At 41.4% G+C, this 16,365-nt stretch overlaps 1 protein-coding gene across 1 annotated transcript; it reads right to left on the reverse strand.

The window, feature by feature from the left end:
- Positions 1 to 600: 600 nt before the first annotated feature.
- LOC134533076 (beta-1,3-galactosyltransferase 5-like) lies at positions 601 to 6,140 on the reverse strand. Its single transcript, XM_063370291.1, has 2 exons — positions 5,963 to 6,140; positions 601 to 4,500 (listed from the first exon to the last, which is right to left on the reverse strand). Exon 2 carries the CDS (start codon positions 4,489 to 4,491, stop codon positions 3,418 to 3,420), a length of 1,074 nt encoding a protein of 357 aa, XP_063226361.1. The 5' UTR covers positions 4,492 to 4,500; positions 5,963 to 6,140; the 3' UTR covers positions 601 to 3,417.
- Positions 6,141 to 16,365: the final 10,225 nt, after the last annotated feature.

Here is a 16,365-nt window from a genome sequence, read left to right on the forward strand (position 1 = left end):
GGCAAGGTCTACGTGAAATGAATGCACTAACCGAGAGACAGACATGTCGTTCGAACCTGCCTGAAGAGTGCGCGAGGTGAGGTGAAATGGGGCGTGGAGAACCGACAGAATGAAGTGGTGGTGGAGACGGGAGAACCCCGAGAAAACCCACGTGCCACGGTAACGTTCACCACGTCTCCCGCTTGCCGGGAATCAAACCCGAATCGTCTTGGTGTGAGGCGAGTGTTCTGACCACTGACACCGCGCACACACACGTGATATATAATTGATCAAAATTGCGAGATACCTATTAGTTGTATCTGAATTGTTAATTTTATTACATTGATATAATTATGATTCTTATATCAAATCCGTTCAATCGCATAAAAAATAAAGGTTCGCAAGCACTGCTAATATCACATCTGATTTGTTTCAAAACTTATCTGGGTAAACATGTGTTGTGTAATAATTAAATTGCGAACAAACATCGCAAAGTATTTGTGATCGCAAGCTGCGATTGCGGTGTGATCACTCACTGAGCATGAAAGATTGTCCACAATAATATAAGTCTTTATTTAACTCATAAAACACAATTTTTAAAAAAATCGAAACAAACAGTGGTTCACGCAACAGCTATATTTTTTAAATAAATAATCCAGTAAACTTACAGACAAGTACACCAACATATTTTTTACAACCATTTTGGCTCAATATTTTTAAAACTTGTTTATTTCAAGTTTATAAGAAAATAAAGTCAGGAGTGGGGTGTGATTTACCACTTACGGTCGAACAAGATCGCCCCCTTTCTTTAGGAACTACCACCTCAAAATGCAATAATTTGAGTAAACACCATGGAGGTACATTATATTTCTTTGTGAACAATAGTGTTGGTGTGAATAATATCTCATGGAGATAATTTGAGTCCATTATCTTGAGTCCATCCATACATACAGTTATGTACAAATCTTTCGGTCCTATTATTACTGAAAAAAAAATCACAATTATTTAATTAATTTAATAGAAACGTAAGTTGATTTGTTTAAAAATGCCGCAAACAAGTACAAACACCACAAAATCACCGATGGCACAGGTTTGCAGTTAGTGAAGACACTCCTAAGGAGGAAGTCCCTGCGGCGTGGCCGAACACGAGGTCGCGCAGGTCGAGATAGCCATTGACAGAGAGTGACAGACAGTGACAGACAGTGACAGCCAGTGATGGCTAGCGATAGCTGGGGCGGAGAGCGGGAGTGGTGCTGAGAGTTCTACCCAGTTCACAGTGCGAGGTGGTGGCCGGCTCGGATCAGTCGCTCATGTTGACGACACGTGTGTCGCGGACTGACTGTATCATCACGCCCAATGCGAGCCCCTCCCCTCCCTGGTCAAGATGCCCTGTGCTGGCAACGAACCGGGGGGCTTCGCCCAGAGTCCCGGGCCGCGGGTTGGCCGCTTTCACCTCCAGGTCAAGTTTCTTCTGCTCGTTGGTGGCGGGCGGTGACTTCGAGGAGTCTGTGTGTCCCTGGGGATTGAGTCTATCGTGGGTGGTTGCAGATGCTTGCGGCTGGCGGGGTACGCGTTTGATGGAAGTGTGAAATGGAAGACACGAGTTGATGATGGAGGGACTTGCCGGGACACTGTCAGGCAATGCGAGGTGGCGCGGGGCAGGATGTGGGCAATCCAATAGCATATCGAATTATGCCGAACCGAAATTGGTTGTTGCAGTGCAACGGAAGGGGTGATGTTTGCATCTACGAGAAAAATCTCTCTCTCTCTCTTCCCCCCACCTACAAGTATGCGGCGTTGTAGGGCTCACGGCCACACTAAAACTTTACACTTGTTCTCTAGGGATACGTTAAAAACAATATGTAAACTGAGAAGATAACGAAGATCCGGCAGCTTAAAGAAAAATACGCTGCAGCGGTTGCAAATGTAATTAATGTAATTGCTGTGAGCACGATTAAAATGACGTGGTAGTATATTGACTACCGTCTCATATAGATGTGTACTAAGCTCAGTTTAAACTTTATTCTTTCTTGAACATTTTAATATGCCAAACGTTACATCCATCGTAATTTTTTTTTCCAACAGCAGTTTGTAATCACGGCAATAATTCTCGATGGTTATGCAGAGCCGACGATTGGTTAATTCTATCATTATAACTAATATTAACCGAACAAACACAATCCGGATTGTGTTATCAGCAGTGGATACAGAACTTTGAGGAGTAACAGTAAGAAGATTCCACGTAGGCCTGTGTAAGCCAATTTTGTTCAAAAGCAAATAAATGTAATTGCACTACGAAAAAGCATACGCACATGATATGACATTGAAACCAGAGTAGGTAATGTTTAGAAATGTTAGAAGGGAAGGGGCTGCTTTAATCTTCGTTGTTTAATTATTGTATTTGTTTTAGAGAATATGAACTTTCCGACATAATTGTGGAGTACAAAGCGGTAATCAACTTACGATCTGATCCCCACTTCACGCATGAAAGAGCGGGTCTCGAACCCACGACTCGCTTACCACCCGCGCTGACCGCGACTACCCCCCTCCCCCCCCCCTCTCTTGCTGTTACTGGTATTTTGGTATTTTAAAAACAACGCATGCTGCAGCTGCTCCTCCGACACTCATTTCACCGGAGACGTTGATAAATAAGTCAGTAGATGTGGAACAATACCCGTAATCACATTGCTGACGTCACAACACTTTTTTTTTTGCTTCTGAGTTTTGAAAATTACCCTCAGCCACTTATTAAAACTAACTCGATTACTTGTACCTACTAACGTTTTGATCAGGTGAAACTATGCATTATGTCTTTGTCACACCGATCCTTGACACACAACACATTAACGAAAATTAAAACGTTTTTAGTTCAGGCGTACTGTTATATTTACAGGCTAAACGTGCTGCCAGTTTGACGGCTTTTAGAGCTGTAGTTTAGTGTTATAAAAAATAACTGATTACTTAATGTCAATGTTAGCGCGAAAGCACTTTGAATCACGTGTTATGAAGCGGTGGGCTTTTCGATAATGTTCGAGTGGAAACTTCTTAGAAGGTTATAAAAAAAAACTTTCGTAACTGCCAAGTGATTGCGCTGCGTATTATTTTTAGAGGCCGTAGGAAATGTCATCACACACGAAGCAAATGTGATCATACTACACAACTGGCGACCCGAAGTATTCATTTAAAGTTTTTCGATACATTTCATACCGTTATTTTGTATTTTGAAATGTAAGCTTTTTTTAATCATAAGATAAGGTTTCATAATTTTTTCGTAGTTGATTCTCAAAGTCATGAATTTAGTATCTCTGTGTAGTAGTAGCTGCAAATAAGAGAAACTAAAATCCTTGTTTACGAGACAGTGCATGACGTGCAGCCTCTCGCAAAATGACGTGTGTAAGCAATAACGGCGTGGGAGGTGAGAGCGAAGGCCGGGAGCGGTCAGCACGCGTGCTTGCCGTCCAGCAGCTGGCCCCACAGCGCGAACTGCTGCTCGTACGGCACGTCGTGGACGCTGATGCTGGCCCGGCGCTTGCACTCGTCGGCGCGGGAGCGGCCGAGCCCCACGGAGTGGAACAGCGGGCTGTGGACCCGGCGCGCGCCCACGTCGCCCGCCACCAGCCCCGTGAACAGCACGTCCTCCAGCGGCACGAAGCGCCGGCGCAGCGCCGCCTCGTGCATGCGGCGCACCAGGTCCCCCGTCAGCAGGTAGGCCGGCCCCGTCGTGAAGTCGGGCAGCACGGGCTCGGGGAACTGCTCCAGCGTCACGTGGTACTTGTTGTCCGGCGAGCGGATGGGCTTCCAGCCGCGCGCCAGCAGCCCGAAGATGGTGTCGCGCGCGTCCGCGTGGTCGCGCACGAAGCGCAGCAGCTCCTCCACGTTGATGAACATGTCATCGTCGGTCTTGAGCACGAAGCGCGCGCCGGCGCAGTGCGCGTCCACCCACTGCAGCAGGGACAGCGTCTTGAGCGGCAGCCGCCGGTAGCCGTCCGCGTTGCGCGACTGCACCACGTCGCCGTACAAGTCGGCCTCCTCCAGCACGGCCTTCTGCCTCGCGTCGTCGCCCTCCACGGCGCCCAGGAAGAAGCCCACGGCGACGTCCTTGCGCAGGGAGAAGTGGCCCCACGTGAACCTGATGGCCATGCGGTGGCGCCCGTGGTCGGGGGCCGACGTCACCAGGATCAGCACCCGCAGCTGGCTGCCGTTGCCGCGGCACAGACCGGCGTTCTCGACGACGTACCCGGGCCGGTGCATGTACCTCATGGAGGTGTTGTCGACGGCGACCTTGGGCGTCGTGGTCGTGGTCGCTGCCGTGGTCGCGGTCGACGAGACGTTGGCGACGCTAGCGTCCTGCGCGGAGCTGGTCGCCTCCTCCTGCAGCTGAAGGAACCGTCGCATGCCGGGCTCCGGCTTGGCGAGGTTCGCCCCGCTGTTGGCCACTAGCACCAGGTACACCAGCATGACGGCCGCCAAGCCAGCGAGCGCGTACCTCAGCCAACGGTAGTTGTCGGCCATGTCCCATTCCTGCAAAGACATGCGGTGTTGTTCTCCAAGCACCACCTACCACACGTGCCGCGTACCACCATTCTGAACCGACACGTGACGTGTTTATTTATGACACGTTACTTGTAATCAACCACTGAATAGTTAATATGTTGTGTTAATAAACTATTTTGTCGGTAAAACATTATTTTTTTTCTAAGTTCTTTGAATGGTTCTTGCGGTGGGAAACATTGATTTAAAATGTTCTTTTGAATATACGCTATATCTGGTTACACTGTATTTCATAAAAAGTATTGAAAAAATAATAATTTGCAAACACACAGAAAACAAGCCCAAATCAGCCGATGTCAAACGTTAAAAACAAAGCAGCGCCGAACATTACGTGTTTGTGCGTGAGGACGGGAACAGATCTCATTTCCCGAAACGTCGCTACTGTTTTGTTTTAATAAGCCTACTGTGATCGTCTGTGATGACATCGTTATGGTGTTCAGAATATCTATTTTGTCACATATCTGGGTTCGCCTGTGACTCTTGTGTGTTGTCGTGTGTTTTACACATTTTCTGTTTAGTATCGTCGTTGGGTTCGTCTGTTTGTCTCTGTGTTGTGCAAGGTCGTTTTTTATCTTTATTTACTGCTACTGTTTCGAGTGTCCTGTTGTCAGCCCACTGTGTCCGTCAGTGCAGTAATATTTATATGACATGTTCCTTACACGGACCATTCGGCACTATTTTTTTTCTTTTAACATCGGCTGATTTAGGCTTGTTTTCTTTGTTTTTGCATCGTCGTGAGTCGAGCATAAAACTTCAGTTTTTGTTACGTTTGGCTTTCCAACAAACACCGCTATGTTGTAAAAAAATTCTTGCCACTAAAATTGCACATTTATCATGGTTAAATTACATCGATAGCTTATTATTATTATTATTATTATTTTCCTTCTTACCACCAACTGATACACACGTGAGAAATAACGTAGCAACGGTGCGACGAGTACCACCAGAAGTGTTTGCTTGTACCCATTACCGACACCACGTCATCAAAAGTTGGAGTATACATTCTTTGAATGATGTGGAAAAAATTGATTTAAAAAAAAAAAAAACATTTTTTTTGGACATACGACATGCTGGTTACACTTATGTCATAAATACCTGTTTAATATCATAGCTGGATTACCTTTTATTATTGTTTTTGTTATAATGGTTAGTTTCTCTGACTGTGGCTGTGTTGTCCAAGGTTATTGTTTGTCTGTATTTACTGTTCAAGTTGCAACTGTTCCCTCGTTTCGTCTGTAATGTGATATTGTTCCGACTTATTTCTTCAACGGAATTCTCTGTGCTGTATATACATACATACATACATACATTTGACATGGAATGATTTTTGCCTGGTTTTCTAAGTGTTTTAATACTTTGTGGTTCTGTGAAACACAGTGCAGCCCAGCAATGGCGAATGTCCAGACCGATGTTCGGTTGACTGTGCACTCACGTGTGTTCCTCCGCGGCGATCTGGACGACCCCCGAGGTGTGCAGCGCCGCCTCGCGCGCGCCGCGGCACTTCATGCCCCGCGCAACTGCCGAGGGCCTCCGGACTGCCCGGCGCGGAGCGGCCCGGCACCCCGTGCCCCCGAGATAACGCCCGGCTTCCCCGAACGTGTTCGCGCGGTGCAGCCTTTCGTCGTCAGCGCGTTTCCCCCTCCCTTCATCTGCTGCGCTGATAGCGCCTATCTGAAGTGTTATCGCCGGCTGCCGGGATGGCGGATGTGTGCACCCCGCGGAGGCCGAACAGACGTGCGTTACATAACGCTCCTGGCAGGACGCAACCTGCTCCGCGGCCGGAGTCCTCGAAGCCTTTATCTGTAGCGATGTCCGACCACAGCTGGAGTTCCACCGACAGATCTTAGCTGCAGGTTCATCACGGAAACATCCGAATGCAGAAACTCGCCTGAGTGTGATTGGGTTTGCTTTTCTTCAGATGTTGCTGAGGAAGTGCTCCAATCAGGAGCCCTCGGACGAAGATGAGCAAGGAAGATGACCTGTACACTCGTTCAGTGGAGCCGTACGCACCTGCTAAGGGCCCGTCAACAATTACAATGTGTCCGACGGACACTGGTCGCTGATTGGTCAACGTGACCCTCTGACGTCATGCGTGGCGTGGGCGATGGTCCGAATCTCCGTGGTCCGAATAACATTGGTCAACTTGAACTTTTTGTACCAATCTGTGTCCTTGTGGCGTGGTGCTAGAATTCTATCTTTGCTGAACAAAGAAGTTCACAAGCTGGCAGAAGCTTTTTTTTTTGTATTTTTTTTGTAATTATAGTAGTATATAAATGTTCATCCGGGCACAGGGTCCGTTAGGAGGAGCCGACCGCCATAGTGGATTATAACGTCATAGTGGTCATCTTGGTGTCAAAGTGCATCACAATTCCTCAAATATGACTGAAAATTCCTTAAAATTCTTTAAAATTCCTAGAAATTTCTCTATTGTTTGGGGAAGTATTCCCGTTTTAGGGATATTTTCCAATTTCACCTTAGAAAAAATGAATATTCCTAAAAGCGGCTTAAGACTTATAAAAGCAAGCCTGACTGTAAACTTTAAATTATTTTATTTTTGACCAAAAAGTTCCAAAAATTCCAAAAAATATTATAAACAAATTTGCTTACTTCAAAAGTTTAGTTACTCAATTCTTGTCGAGCTTCATTTCGATTCCCGGCGAGAATAAACACGTAATTTATTTTAAAATAATTAAAAAGTTATTAATTAAAATTTAATGAAAATGAGAAAAATCATTGTTTCGTTACACCCACCATATTAGTTCTATAAACGTTGCACTTTTCGTTACGGTCACCATCTTGAAAATCCTTAAGTTTTAAGCTAGAAAATCGGAGAAAATTTTTAAAATTTATAATAAAATTAAGTAATAAAAATTTAATAAAAAATTCTCATGACCCAGTGAGGTCATTCGATTAAAAAATGGCGACGATCCTTCCTCCACGGAAGCCACCGACATATTTACCCCCCACCATTAATGACAAGGCAGATATTACGTCAGCCAGTACTTATGAACTGAGAATTATTCAGTTCAAGCCAATGCAGAACTAACCTTTATTATATTGCTATATTTCCCAAGTATTCATGTAGTATTGGATTCATAACTTTCGCAAGTGATCGTGTGGTATTAGATTGCTAACTTTGGCAAGTGTTCCTGTAGTAGAGTAAAATTTACATAAATTTTTTCTTTGTAATTTTATGGTGTTTTATTTCTCAAACCTGTCTCATTATTTTGGTAATTTTAATTAAATTATATTTTTTTGCATCAGTCAATGACCAAACAATCATTATCTCAACAAGCGATTTTTTTATGATTATGGATTATTTACAAATTTCTAGCTTAAAAATTATAGATTTACAAGCTGGCGACCAAGATGGCCGGCAATATGGCGAATGTCCAGACAATAAATAATTACTATACACTAGCGGGTAAAAATTAAACTAATATGGTGGCATTGCCCTCTAGCAGATGAAAACCAAATGTCGGATCCAAGGTGGCGGCCTCCAGCAGACGAAAAAAATATGGCTGCCATGACATACTGTTTGATGTAATATATTCCTTGACATTAGTGGTGAGAGGTCAGTCTGCTGGTGGCTTCAGTGGAGGAAGTATTCGCCACCATTTTTAATTGAATGACCTCGTCGGGTTCGACAACAGAACATTTTATAATTTTTTGATTAAAATTTAATTAAATATTTGTTATGAATTTTTAAATTTTTTCTAATTTTCTTACTTAAAAATTACGGGTTTTCAAGACGGCGGCAGCCAAGACCGCTGACAAGATGGCGGATGGTACCAGAATCCGAGATGACGGGTGTGACATAAGCAAGATTTTTTTTAATTAATTAAAATTTTAACTAAGAATTTCTTATTAATAAATTACATGTTAACTCCCTCCAGGAATCAAACCGAGGATCGGGATGGATTGAGTAACTAAAAATTTGAAGTAAACAACTTTTTTTTGGGAAAATTGTCGAATTTTTTTGGTCAAAAATTAAAGAATTTCAAGTTTACTGTCGGCGGCTTATGGCGGCTTGTTTTTAGGATTCTTAAGCAGTTTTTAAGAATTTTCGCTTTTTCTAAGGAAGATTTATTTTAAAGCATTTTGAATTCTGAATTTTTAAATTTTTTAGGAACTAAACGGAAAAAAATCGAAAAACCTTTACTGCGCTCTAGTGACTACTTCAGAATTCAGGACATTCGGACATCGGCCATCACAATTGTTTGCTGGGCAGTTTTCCGTGCGACAATGTGACGTCCTTCACATTAGGATAAGGACACGCACCACCCACAGGTTCGGACTGTTGTAGACGGGCCCTAACAGTCCTACCAACACTTTGGTCCACTTGGCGACTGCTATCGCCCTCATGAACAGGTAGCTACGATGCAGCTATGATGCATTACTACCTGATATTGCAGTATTATGGTCCAAAGTCGCTGTATTGTGGTCGCTGTCGTAAAATAATAGCATTTAAATTGTTGGGGGTAATGACTAATGACAAATATCACCTTGTGTCATTGTCCTGAATCCCACCGTTTTCGAGACATGCCAGTAACAAATTTAGAAGGAAAAAACTGCAGCGCTTGGTGGGTGAACAACAAGCACAGCACCCAATATGCTAAAGCTGCGGGGAATCATGAACACGTTTCCCGCGTCCAGAACTAGCAGACATTCTGATGTTGGTATGGAGTCAATTGAGCCAGTGGTTGTGAACGATGGACCGAGTTTTTTCGCGGTTAGGTGTTACCATTTTTTGGTGTCGCAATTTTTCTGGCGCGGCCGCCCGACCGCCAAGTAAGACGTTCATCGAATTCGCGTCAAAAAATAAAGCAACATCAATTTGTTAAATGATTTTATTTATTTCATAACAACATTCCCAATCGGTGCGATAGAAATTCATGAAACAAACCCCTGGCGGCTGTAGCCCGTAACACAGCCTACCCAGAATTTTTGTTTTTTTATACTCGTGCATTAAGGGGGCCACCTGTCTGGGTCGCCAAACGGCGTAAAGCGCACCAGATATTAACGCACCATTTACAAACCGCTCAAAGATTTATTGAAAGTGTTTGATTATGAATAGCATGTAAGAGCCATTGCACTTGACTATAAAAGTTTAGTTTCGTGGTTTCGTTTATAACATGTATTTTTCGAACAGCGTAAAGGCTAAAACGAGTACTTACCTTTCACGTGTGTGGTACCTGGTCAGCAGGCATCAAAGCAAATAAGACGATGTTCTGGATCAGAAAGGTGTCAGCAATTCCCTTTAAGATATGGACATTTAAAGCCACTTAAAGCTATATAATAAGTAGAGCGGTCACCACTTGGGTGAAGGGCGAGCATGGGTTATGCTGAAAGAGTATTGTTAGAACAACGACAGTCACATTACCTGATCGAGGAACCCGATCTGAAAAATCGAATAATATGCTCTCGCTAAGTGAAGAACGATTAGGTGAGTAACAGACCTCAGGGTACTCCTGTTACCCCCACCCACTCCTCAACTCATAAACTCCCTTCGTATATAATTATCTTTGAAGTCGATGAGACTTTAAGCTGTAAATAGTTAAATAATTTATTAATTCCTGTGCGAATAGCCTCCTTTAGCCTGCGGCATACACAATAGGTTTCTGGTATTTTCTACTGCTGCCAATCCGTATACTTTCATAGAGAGCTGTGTAACCTTGTGATATAGTTTTATGTGAATAATGATAAACATTGTACGATACTTCAACCCAAGCAAAAATTAGTCCTGTTATCATCGTCCCACCAACAAAATAACTTAAAAAAAACTACATTTTCCGAAATAATTAAGACCATCGTAATTTTATTTAAAAAAGAAAACATAATCTAAATATTAAGAGAATGTGAGAGAGAATTTTATGACGGTTGTATAAAGTTGGAAATGAAAAGTTGATATACGTATACAAAATGGTAAGTTATCTTTATCAAAATTTTAATTTTGAATATAATAATTTCCATTTTTTGAAAAGCCATTTCAAGGTAAACCGCCCTACATATTTGTTTAGCGATATTTTCTGTCATGCTGGTGACCATCTTAAATTACTTTAATCAAGTATTTGTTGATGTTTCCTCTTTCTTTGTTTTAGTAACCACTTTCTTCGTTGAAGTTATCACTTTGTTCGTTGAAGTTATCACTTTTTTCTGTGAAGATATCACATTTTTCGAAGTAACCACTTTCTTTGTTGGAGTGACCTCTGTCTTTTTTGAAGTTAATACTTCTTCTTTGAAATAATGCATATCATCAGTAAAATTTCCCATGTCTTCATCTTTGTTGACAGGACCTGTGGCTTCACCTTCGTTGAAGTGATCAGTGTATTCATCTTCGTTGACATGACTCGTGTCTTCACATTTGTTAAAGGGTCCCAAGGATTCGTTTTCGTTAAAAGGACCCGTGTATTCGCCTTCGTTAAATGGACCACTGTCTTCGCCTTTGTTGAAGGGACCCATGTCTGCGCCTTCATTAAAATTATCCATGTCCTCTACATCGTTGAATGGACCCATGTAGTTACCTCCATTAAAATTACCTGTGTTTTCACCTTCGTTGAAATGACCTCTGTCTTCGACTTCGTTGAAGTGACTGGTGCCTTCATCTCCATTGAAGGAACCCACGTATTCACCTTCCATAAAGCGATCCATATTTTCACTTTCGTTGAAAGGACCTGTTTCTACTCCTTCGTTCAAGGGACGTGTATCTTTGCCTTCGTTATAATGTCCGATGTTTCTGTTGAAGTTAGACATTCTTTCACATAATTGAACCATATCAATACCCAGGTGATGAGTTACTTCCTCTTGCATTTGATTCCATGCTTCGCTCAGGTGCCGAGTCATATTTTTGAGATGCTCTTTACACCTTTTCATGTGCTCTCTTCAGACTTGCTATGTCCCCTCCTGTGAACACTCCACCTTTTATAGTAGCAAAACACATTTTTAAACTATTCTCTTAATACTAACCTATCAATGGAGACCTGCAAAATTCGCGGATTCATTGATCTCTAGGATAGACCCCACAGTCCTTTAAATACTCACGGAAATGACACCTGTTCATTGGCTACTGATGCGTGATACATCTCAACTAGGCTGTCCGTAATTCGGCACTTTCTTGGTTTAGTTTTTCCCATTGGCTCACAGTTCCCCGGTTAAAATGTGGGCCAATCGCAGAAGCGGTACGAAGGTATAGTTGTTTTGATGCTAGCCTATCGTGAAATGAATCCGCGAATTTTGCATCTACCTATCAATTTTGACATTTCTGTGCTGTAAATATGCCTTTGTTAGCTTGTCATTGCAAAAATAAACACAAGTACTAGAGACTGGCGAGAACGAATTTCTCGCTAAATGGCTTACGTTTTTCAGGCTGAAGCGAATTGGCACAGTGTAAGACACGTGATTCGCATTCCACAGCAGCCAGGTTCTAATCATGGTTCAGCTACCCACCCTGATTTCAAATTTTCCGTGGTTTCCCGAAATCGCTCTAGGAAAATGCTGAAGTCCAAGGGGGGTAAATTTCACTAACATCGTATTCTACAGTGGTCAAAATAATTTGTAAATCACACAAAAATTATTAGGGGAACATACCAGACAAAACTTGAGGATTAATATCAGAACCTTTACAGAGACTAGCTATAGTATGATATGCTGACATATACAGAATGATATGCTCGTTATTGACATGAGATAGGTTATGACTTCAGCAGGACAGCACAACACAAAACACATACAAAATCTATATCAACAGTTCTCTAGTATGGTTGGTGTATGGTTTCCCCGAACAGCCAATTATGCTGTACACCTGTTGTGATGATCAATGAGCTCTTGGGGGATAAGTGTCACTCTGCCAGAAGGACATTTTCAAGTTCTACACGAGTTGTAGGAGGTAGGTACTGGACTAGCTGCAATACATTGTCCTAATGCATCCCAGATGTGCTCACAGTGCTGCTGAAAACACATATTGTGTGATCCCATGATAATTTTTTTCTGATACCCTAATTATGTGTGTCGGATCCCGTAATTATCTTGACTAGTGTATTTGTCTTGCAGATAATTTAGCTGTTGAGTAAGCTAGAATCCGACAGACCAAGATTTAAGAACATAAGATTGACATGAATTAAAACAGACATCAACTTGCCAGGAACATGTTCGTTTAGCATCGGCATCAATATTCGAACAGTCTGTACTCTAAGTTAGAGACCCCAAATTCACTTTCAGCTACAACAGAGAGTACCCGAGACTATAAATAACTTTTCCATCTTATCTTAGTGTTGCAGATAAACCACCCCCCCCCCCCCCCCCGTGTATGTGCTAAACATTGTTTGCGAGCTTTGAAATATCACACAAGTGATCATCCATACATGACTATCGCTATGAGAGAAAACTAATTCATTAAAAAATGTGTGAAAAAACATTAAATGTAAGATATAAGATAGCTATTTACAAAAGTTTTAACCTACTGTATGCCTATTAACCTAAATTACTAAGAAATATATAATTTATTATAATTCTGTTAAACCTGTTCGATTTATTGTGTTGTTTTTTTTCTTTTACCCATTGCCCGCTATCTGCAGCCCCAATATAAAGGGTGGTTATGGTATATCGCCACAACACACAGTGTGTCAGCAGGCCAGAGTGACATCATGTGTCCAATAATATTTAGAAATAAAAATCAGCACTTAGCATCTTGTCCAAGGGTCTCTGGCTATTTCAATATGTTCTATAGATTCATAACATGTGTAGTGTAGGTACCATACAAACCTGAACTACAACCTGACACCTCTTTTCACCTGGCTTGTCAGGCAAACATCTAATATATGAAAACTATTCTATTTACTCTTTTCATATCCCTTTTTTATAATACTCTTCAGCAGTATGTGAAAAGAATAGACACAGAAATTTATAAGCCATAGGGAATTCAACTATTTATTATTTTCCAAAGATCAACAAATACTTTTACTGGAAATATGGTTTATGAAGTATCTTATGTTATGTTCAAAGAGAAGGGAGAGAAGTTATGTTTCAAATTTTCTCCTTATATATACAAATATGCTACTTTCTCATTTCCCCCTGCCCCATGTCTCTTAACTTAATATTTTATTAATAATTAAATATTTCAGTTATTAGTTATTTGAATGCATGATGGCCACTAGGATAGCTTTTCTTTAGATGAAGTAGACAATGTTAATCAAGGGTTTAGGACACTGGCCACAACTAAATGAAATAATGTATTTTCATAAAAATAAAATGTTATTAATATTCAATATTACTCTAAACATGAATGAATTTACAGGCTTTGCAGGGTCGTTTGAACAATTAAAACTATAATTATTTTCAAGCATAAATTCTAATCGCATGAAGGGAATAGTCAAGGATGTGGTAGGGGAACCTGTAGATGAGTAGAGTGCATGAGTAGCGACGCCACTCCAACACATGCACTAGTGGTCACATGCAAAGAATAGTACCCCTGACTTTTCACTGCATACCACCCACGCAACAGTGAGCTGGGCAGGCTTCCCCCGAATAGACGAGACTGTTCTTCCTCCAGCTCGTCAGGGAAGCCAGCGAGTATAAAAGGGCATGCGCCAAGTCAATCGAAGAGCAGAACAACTGGGACATCAAGCGGGCAGGCTGCCACGCTGCTCCGACACCGCTCGCCGGCCTACACCGTCAACCACCGCGGAGTTGCTGCCGCCCGAGGACCGAGAAGACTTCGACTGGGTGAGACCTCTCCGAGTTGTAACCCAGGATATGGACAGTTCATGTGGAAGCGTCGCTGTATTAGGCATAAAGTCTTACCGAACTGACATTAACTAAAACCGAAGGTCCAGCCACAAGGGCAAGAGGGCGTGCGTTAGCAACTTCCGTGAGGGCCGAGCGAGCGGGTGTCTTGGCACAATCCCGACACTATCACGACACAATCACCACCAGATTACAACACAGTACGGACTTTAACTCTACGGCCAGTAACGAAGAGTTGTAGACACCAGAAACAGCGAGTGGGATAAGAACTTGTGCGTTACTGTGGCGATGTGTAGCGAGCTTCACTTGGTAGCGGCGGAAGAGCAACAGAAAAACAAACCTGATAAACAGAGACTATGTTAAACGAATGGTTGTGTGTAAATAATTGTAACCACTTGTATGAATGATATGTTACGAGTAATATTGAGTAATATTAAGATTTTGAATGTTCAATGTGACTTTGTATGTTTTCTAGTCTTAGTAGTTTAGCTTGACGGCGTATCAGTCGTAGGCGGTGACGAGCTCACGGCTCCCCAGAATTAAGGGTATTGTTTTTTTTTAATTGTTCTGCAATCCATCACATAAAGTTAATTCATATGTCTTGTGTTATAGTGGGAACTTGTATCACCCGTTGGACTCCACAAGAACCCGACTTAGTTACTTTTTATGTCAGTTTGAGAATCAATGAAGTACTTGTTAGTGTTATTGAGTTTGTCAATAAATTGTTATTGGAATGAACTTAACTTAGCAACTAATTTCAGAACCACCCGCAAACGTTCTTTTTCCTCCTTGTTAGGGTTTTCATATGTCCTTAGTAAAACCTGTGACAGTCAAATGAGAAGAAGGCATAGGGAGAGGGGAGGTACATAGCATGCTATATGTTAGTTGTAATGGCCGGAAGAGGAGTAGGCGGGAGAGAGTTATAAATGACGCAGCAGTGATACTACGAATTGATCGTAACACTGGTTGCATTTGTTTACTCCTCTATTTTCGTTATGACTAAAGATTGACACTACAGTATTTCTTATATTTCATTTAAAGTATATCTACCATTTATTTATTCGCATCGAAAATAGTTATTTATTTGTGCAATTAACATTATAATTATCATTCCTTTTTAAGTGAATAGTGTGAATTAAAATGTAAAAAAGATGTATAGGCTTAAGAGGTTAGCTTTATAAGTGTATTTGATTTTTGGTAGGTGAACACTTAGATTTTAAATGTCAAAAGGACTTACAGACCTTTGAGAAAGACTTTATAAGTGTAATTTATGATCGATTGGATAGTTTTTCGTTATCTGCTTATTTTATTCAGCTGGCAATCGTAATTTAAATTCATGCCTAAAATCAGGGGTGGTTCCAGGTTTAAATTTGGGTAGTTCTGGACTGTGCTGCAGAGTAGTATGCACAGTTTTGGAAGGCCGGGCTCTACCAGGGGATCTGGCGACCATATCAGAGGTTGATCTGGGGATTTTTTTTAAATTTAGTTGCAAAATGGTAAGTTTTGTGGCTTTCTGGGGATAATTTATTTCTCTTTGAAGTCCAATTCATAAAATATATTAATCATAAGAATCATAATAAATGTATAATTGTGTGTAACAACATACTCTTTAATAACTATAAAGGTCAAAAAATTAATTTTTAGGATTAAACTTGTGTTATTATAATGTGAATACTACAACACAACTCTTACATTAATGTCAAATGTTACAAATCTGTAGGCGAATGTATAGTTTAATTTCATTGTAAAGTTTTCTTTTCAGAAAAGCAAACAATTATAGTTTGTAATGAAAATAAGATTTACTTTTCTTATAGTTTTCAAAATAAACCTAACATTTAATATGAATTGTTTATTTGTGTAAAAAAATCTTATTTGCAATTTTCAATTTTGAACATGGTGGGTAGGCCCGAGCCTACCCGGCCAACCCACTTGAGCTGCAACTGCCTAAAAACAATCGAAGGCAACGTGGGGATAAACTGCCAAAAGTGGCTCAAGAAATTGTCGGTGAACGGATGCGATAGTACAGGGCGCAGAAAAAGTGCATTCAATTTTTTTAATACTATTCTCAGTTATTATCTCTTGTTCAATAAAAAA

This window comes from Bacillus rossius, chromosome 6 (genome assembly GCF_032445375.1).
Source record: "Bacillus rossius redtenbacheri isolate Brsri chromosome 6, Brsri_v3, whole genome shotgun sequence".
Lineage (NCBI taxonomy): Eukaryota > Metazoa > Arthropoda > Insecta > Phasmatodea > Bacillidae > Bacillus > Bacillus rossius.

Bases quoted from the DNA above. Each gene is read 5' to 3' on its own strand.
- LOC134533076 (XM_063370291.1), bottom strand. From the start codon at position 4,491: ATGGCCGACAACTACCGTTGGCTGAGGTACGCGCTCGCTGGCTTGGCG.